At 43.5% G+C, this 6,385-nt stretch overlaps 1 protein-coding gene across 2 annotated transcripts; it reads right to left on the minus strand.

The window, feature by feature from the left end:
• Nucleotides 1-3,239: 3,239 nt before the first annotated feature.
• CDKN2AIPNL (CDKN2A interacting protein N-terminal like) lies at nucleotides 3,240-6,302 on the minus strand. Of its 2 annotated transcripts, XM_083488277.1 has the most exons (4): nucleotides 6,027-6,301; nucleotides 4,828-4,927; nucleotides 4,413-4,466; nucleotides 3,240-3,440 (listed from the first exon to the last, which is right to left on the minus strand). In XM_083488277.1, exons 1-3 carry the CDS (start codon nucleotides 6,224-6,226, stop codon nucleotides 4,455-4,457), a joined length of 312 nt encoding a protein of 103 aa, XP_083344403.1. In that variant the 5' UTR covers nucleotides 6,227-6,301; the 3' UTR covers nucleotides 3,240-3,440; nucleotides 4,413-4,454. The 2 variants fall into 2 exon arrangements, with proteins under 2 accessions (XP_083344403.1, XP_083344404.1); XM_083488278.1 differs by lacking the exon at nucleotides 4,413-4,466 and having other exon boundaries at nucleotides 6,027-6,302.
• Between the last annotated feature and the right edge of the window lie 83 nt (nucleotides 6,303-6,385).

A 6,385-nucleotide genomic window follows, 5' to 3' on the forward strand; every position in this document is an offset into this window, starting at 1 on the left:
GGCTGTGGCTGCCAGGAGGCTGGAAACGGATGTAATAATGGATCTGAAGGCCCGAAGGGACTTTGCTAGCAAGAATCATGAGGCAGCCATCAAACAACACTGCAAATTGCAGGCCCAAATGAAAGATTAAATGCACAGCTGAATGATACTTATATGAAATGTTAACACAGGCCATTGAGGATGAGAAGACATCCCTCTCTTGCTGCGTCTGACATTTGGCACACTCCTTTTCATGGAAGCAGAGATTATTCGGTTTGAAGGAGGAACTTGCAGCTGTTGAACATGCTAAATGTCAGGCACAGCAAGAGAGGGATGAGATTGCAGTGCCTGAAGGCTTGGATAGCTCTGCTTGAAGAAGAACTGGACGAAGAACAATTCAATACTGAGCTGTATCTAAAGGAAGCAGATCTTCAGACTGACCAGATAAAAGCAGACCTAGACATAGAGGATAGTAAAGCCCATGAAGAATGAAAATGCTCACCGGCAGCTTCAGCATCAGAACAAGGAGTTTAAGGCCAAGCTGCAGGAAATGGAGAATGCGCCAAAGTTTAAATATAAGTCTTCCATCACTATTCTAGAAGCAAGGACAGTACAACTGGAAGAACAGCTGGATGCTGTTCCCAAGCAAGCAGGTGCAATGTACTGAGAAGAAGTAAAAAGGTGTGGTACTGCAAGTGGCTGCCTCAGTTTGGGTTGCTTCACCTCAAAAAGGGTATCATAGAATTGGCAAAGGTTTAGAAAACGGGAACCAAAATGACTGAGGGAATGGATAAACTCCCATATGAGTAAAGGATCACAACATTGGGGGCTTTTTAGTTTAGAGATGAGGCAAGTAAATGGCAACATAACAGTTGCATAACATGGAGAAAATTGAGGACCACAGCATTTTTTTCCTCACATAAAACTAGAACTCATGGAGATCCAATGAAGCTGAATATCAAAAGATTCAGGACAAATAAAGCTACTTCTTTACACAACACATGAACTAAAAAATTCACTCCCATGAGAGGCAGTGATAGCCAACAGCTTTATGACGTTTAAAAAAGAGGATCAGAAATTTACGGAAGGCAAGTTCATCAATGGCTACCGACCCCGATTGCTATCTTGTACCTCCCCGGTTGGAGGCAGTATGCTTCTGAATACCAGGTTCTGGAAGCCACGGGAGAGTGAGCTTGCACTCAGGTCCTGCTTCCCGGCTTCCCATGGGCATCTGAGTGGCCTCTGTGAGAACAGAATGCTGACCTAGGTGGGCCACTGATTCAGCAGGGGTATTATTATGTTCTTATGAAGAAGAAGAAGAAGAGGAGTTTGGATTTGATATCCCGCTTTATCACTACCCGAAGGAGTCTCAAAGCGGCTAACATTCTCCTTTCCCTTCCTCCCCCACAACAAACACTCTGTGAGGTGAGTGGGGCTGAGAGACTTCAAAGAAGTGTGACTAGCCCAAGGTCACCCAGCAGCTGCATGTGGAGGAGCGGGGACGCGAACCTGGTTCACCAGATTATGAGTCCACCGCCCTTAACCACTACACCACACTGGATTATGAGAATCGTAATGCTGTCAAGGTGACCTTAAGTGAAATTCCCACAAAGCAATGGTTTGGGATGCCTACAAATGGGGGACAAGGGGTTAGTTCCGCTGATTTTGACTTTGAGACAAGAGTCTTAGGCACTCCAAGAAGCCCCAAAGAGACATTTCCTCCGGAGTTCATGAGAGTTGTGGAACCTCTTGTTCACGACAGGGGATAAGTTGTGGCTCTGACTAGCTTAAAGGGACAAACACAGTCATGTGGGATACATGAGGGCAGGTATCATTAGAGCAGGGCAAAGTATGTAAGGCCAGCTCCTAAGGACTTTAGAACACAAGCAATGCGTCTGGGAGGGGCATGGAATGGTGGTAGTGGAAGTGAGTCTCAGTGAAGGAAATACAGTTGGGGCAGGGCAAAGTAAGAGGCCAGAGAGAAGACACAAGGGGAAGCAGCAAAGTTATAAAGAAGATGGACAAAGGGATCTAATGAAGGATACAGAAGAAGGAAGAGTAGAGAGAGAGCACACAGAAAAGTGAACTCTGAAAGGCCAAAGACAGAAACTGTCACTTAAATAAAAGCAGTTAACTGACAATACAATTCATTTACTCAAGAGATTCACTGTTGCGAAATAACCAGCAGATGTTTGCAGTTGGGTGTTTTAATTGTTCATGAATTATTGTAATTTTCGTTTCCTGGTTGTGTGTGCAGTTTTTTTATGACAAGTAAGTAGTTGCTTGGTGCGAGAGTGATTGCAACCTGCTCCTTCTCATCCTGATCACAGAACTCTTAAGCTACATCTAGTCAGATATGCACCTTGTGTACCCAGCAAGTCAAAGGCCCTGCTTAATGAGGTAAGCCAGATAGCAGGTCACAATGCTCTACATCAGAGCTTTCCAAACTGTATGCCATGACAGATTTGTGTGTCGGCTGCAGTGTGTAGGTGTGTCACACGAATGCTCCCCACACTCCTCGCAGGGCTGGAAAGGAGTTAATTTGACCTCTGGTTTGCTAGTAAAGCAGAATTGCTGTGACGCGAAATGATGCATGTCTAAAAAGTGTGTCACCAACATGAAAAGTATGGAAAGCTCTGCTCTATGCTCTATCCCCCCAAGGGTTACAGAAACATTGCCAAGTCCCTTGATGACATCCTTTAAAATGCCTAAAGCACCTAGGACACAGTAAGCCACTGTTTCGTGCTCAGTATTCTCACGATCCTATGACCATCCTCCTGTGCCACCTTGACAAGATAACCAAAAAGACACCATCCTTCACCACCTTCTTTCTACTGCTGATGCCATCTGCCAAATTAAGCCTCTGGTGACACCTACTTCCCCATCTAGCCATTTCTCCACCACATAACTGCTGGTCTCCACTAAGTGAGCAGGCATATTGATCTTGTCAAGAACCTGGGCATGGAGCAGGCACCACTTGTATCCTAGTGCCTACTCTCCCTGCCACCACAAAGCAGAGACAGACAGGCATATTTGCACTTTGGCTGCTCTAGATACAATATTTGCTTCTTTGCTCTGAGCAGCTGGTCCTTCTCATCTTTAGCAAACCAGTACACAGAGAAGACAATCTGCTAAACATGTTACATGTTAAGACTCTTGACCCTGGGGGAAGACCTTTGAACCAGGCCCCCATACCAATTTCTGGAAGGGCTTTTCTGTGCCAGGTGATCAAAAGGGGAAGAATAAGAGTCTTTAGTACCTTTTAAAATCTGAATCAAGATATACATTTTTTTAATTAAAAAAAACACCCCATTAAAATCAGTATCCAGTGTAAATATAGCCTTATTTAAAATGCATCTTGGAAGTGATCCTTCTTGCAGTGTCAGGATTGCAGTCTTCCATGTTAAGCCGATGGTGTGGCATAATGAAAGCTTGACATCTCTTGGACACTAGTGTTGATTCTAAAAGAAAAAGAAAAGTGTGCAGTAGAGGGCAGTTAAGCCAATCACAATTGCATCTATCTGAAATAATGAAATTATTATTTAAAATGTTTAGTTTAGTCATTCATTAAATAATGCACCTCAGCAATAAGAAATCCTGCAGCAGGGCATGATCGTTCTTGAAGTTTGCAATTTATTATGTATCTCCTGCAGGATGAACGAAAGCCATACTCCCAGTTTACTCACTTGTAAGCGATTCTAAAATAAGTCATTAGCAAGTAAGTAAGTCCAGACTAATTCATACAACCATTTCAGCCCTTGGCAGCTGGCCTACCTACCAGATGCTGTGGTACTCCAACACACATCAGCTCCAACCTGCATAGGCCATCAACATCAACACTAGTTACTACTGTATTACAGTTGTGTAAGGCCAGCTGTGGGTGTTAAGTGGCATGTGCACACAACTATGCATAATATAAATAATAAATCTTGCCATGACCTGAGTTGCTGAAGTCAGCACTGACTTTCCCCTATGGCTACTATATATTAAAATGATTGTAAGTGAGCCCTGGGACACTGCATTATCATATGTTAGTGTTACTGAAACAGATTTTAATGACTTTTTTAATACAACCAAGCAGAAAGTCTGATCAGCACATACCTGTCACATTACATAGTTTTGATTCTTTTCCTGACACTTAAGTCACAACAGATCAAACTAGCTTTCACCTCCTCTACCATATGCTTAGCACAATACTATGTATTGTCTACAGGGACAATTTTCCATAGTATTTTAGTAAGCAGTAGTACCATGCAATTATCAAAATGCAATTAGGTGCAACATTTGCTCAAAATTGCACATTTTGCGAATAGTTAAAATTTGATCTAGTGGAATACAGCTTTGGAAAATAAGGACAACTAGGATTTGGGTAAAGGAAGTCAAAGAACTATTAGGCAAAGGGAAACTAGGGATGTTGGTAGTATTTAACCTACCTCTAGTTTTTTTCAGCTTTCCCTAAAGCTGCATGCATGTATTCACACTTTCCCCTGAAACCATAAAGACAGAAAATGTTTAATTTATAATGGCACCAGGTTACATAAGTTGACAGCTCTTAATGTAATAAAGTCAAAGGGTTCTATCCAATGGCGGCTTTGCAATGTAATGTGCTGCATGAAAGCAGCTTTTCCAAAGTACTAGAACACTAAGATCAAGAGAGAACTAGGTTACTGTTGGGGAGCTATAATAAAATACTCAAAAACGGATCACAACATTCTCTTTCCATTTGAATTAATTATGTGTATTAAGAGATCCTATTCTGATCCTAACCAGTTTCAGTATTTTCAAAACTAGGTCCCTTCAGCATTTCAGGTTCCCCACCCCAAGAGTTCACAAATCATGAATATTCACCTTTTTCATTATCTCATCACGGGTTGTGAAATGTGGTGCATCTTCAACTTCAATTCCCTCAGCCATTTCAGTTACCTTCTCCAAGAGATCTTTGTTGTAGCTGAATAAAAAGAAGAGTAAATGGAATATTTGTCCAATATTTTGCTGTTCCTCTCGGTTCTCAATACTCACAATCCATGTATGATTTTTAAAAAGTTTAGCTCTTGTAATTTTAGCAGCTGAAACTGCAGCATACATTAAAGGTAGAAAAGGCTGAAAGGGTGAGTGAGGAAAACTGGGTTCTTCTATCTAGACCAACTCAGTCTTCTTCTTGGATTTTAATTGCATTGCAAGACCGACTTCCCTTGTGTGCGTCACTTATATATGCAGGAACGGATTCAACAAACAAGTCCTGCCAGTGGAAACCTGTGTGCAAGGGACCTTCACTAGCACAACTGAGTTTCCTCCCTCCAACCCCAACCCACAATTGGCTGCTGGTGGTGGGGGTGTCAGGAAAACCACCAGGAGAGGGCACACTGCTTCATCAGGTAAGCAGAAATGCTTGCGCTGGTCTGAGCAACCTGTTTAGCACTGCACTGAATTCCTCCACCAAGCCAAGCAGTTAGGAAGTAACTTTTATTAAGTTTCTCCTAACAATGCCTGGAACAGATTACTGAAGTGTGAAATGTATCTGCTCAGTCTTAATAAGGGAAATATTGTTGCCACTGCGACTGCAATCTTTACCCTCTCCTTTAAACACAGCAAGATCGAGGCTTGCTGTAACTTCTAAGTACTGTGAACAAGTATAGGATGCTGCTGCTGCTGCATCATCGGAGCCTTTCAAAACCTGAGTCACATAATATTTTTATACTGAAAACCTACAATATGGCCACAGAAGCAAGGGGATTTCCACGGACAGAAACAGACACGTTAGCTGCAACTCTCAGCATCAGCAACTGTTAAAAAACTCGTAGGTGGGCAAATATGGGAGGGAACCATGTGTGCGTGCCTGTAAAAGCACGTGGGGTGGGTATTGTCTCCTTTTTTTACTATTATTATCTAGTGTGTTTTGTGATTTATGTTGTAAACCGCCCTGTGGTCTTTGGATTAAAGGCGGTATATAAATTTAATAGGTAAAAAAAAAACAAGGGAGCGGAAGTTAGATTCTGCCGCCACATGCTGCTAGTCCTCTGGAAGGCGGGAGGGAGATGGGGCGGTACCTGCATCCCATGAAGATGTGATTGGCCCACACCATAGAGAGCGAGAGCAGCTGGTCTACGCGGAGCGGAGAGAGCGCCTCCCCGTCTCCCGGCGGATAATTGCGCACGATGAAGGCACGCCGCGCCTGCCAGTGCTTGTCGTTTTCCGAGTAGGAGCGGAATTGCTCGGGGAACTCGGCCTCGCAGTCGTCGCTCACCATCCCTCTCACTCTTCCGTCCTCTACAGCCCGCCAGAAAATAAAAAAGGGGGGGGACTGCGGGGGAACGGATATGACGCACCCGTTCGAAAGCGAGGGCGGGGAAGAAAACAGGAAGAATAACATTGCCGCTCTGGCCTGCGCTCTCTACTCCTCCGGTGC

The sequence above is a fragment of the Podarcis liolepis genome (assembly GCF_965112155.1).
Source record: "Podarcis liolepis genome assembly, chromosome: 2".
Classification (NCBI taxonomy): Eukaryota; Metazoa; Chordata; class Lepidosauria; order Squamata; family Lacertidae; genus Podarcis; species Podarcis liolepis.

Coding starts and splice junctions, on each gene's coding strand:
- CDKN2AIPNL (XM_083488278.1), bottom strand. CDS start 6,226: ATGGTGAGCGACGACTGCGAGGCCGAGTTCCCCGAGCAATTCCGCTCC. Junction 4,928..6,026: donor CACATCTTCATGGGATGCAG/GTACCGCCCCAT, acceptor CTTTTTATTCAG/CTACAACAAAGATCTCTTGG.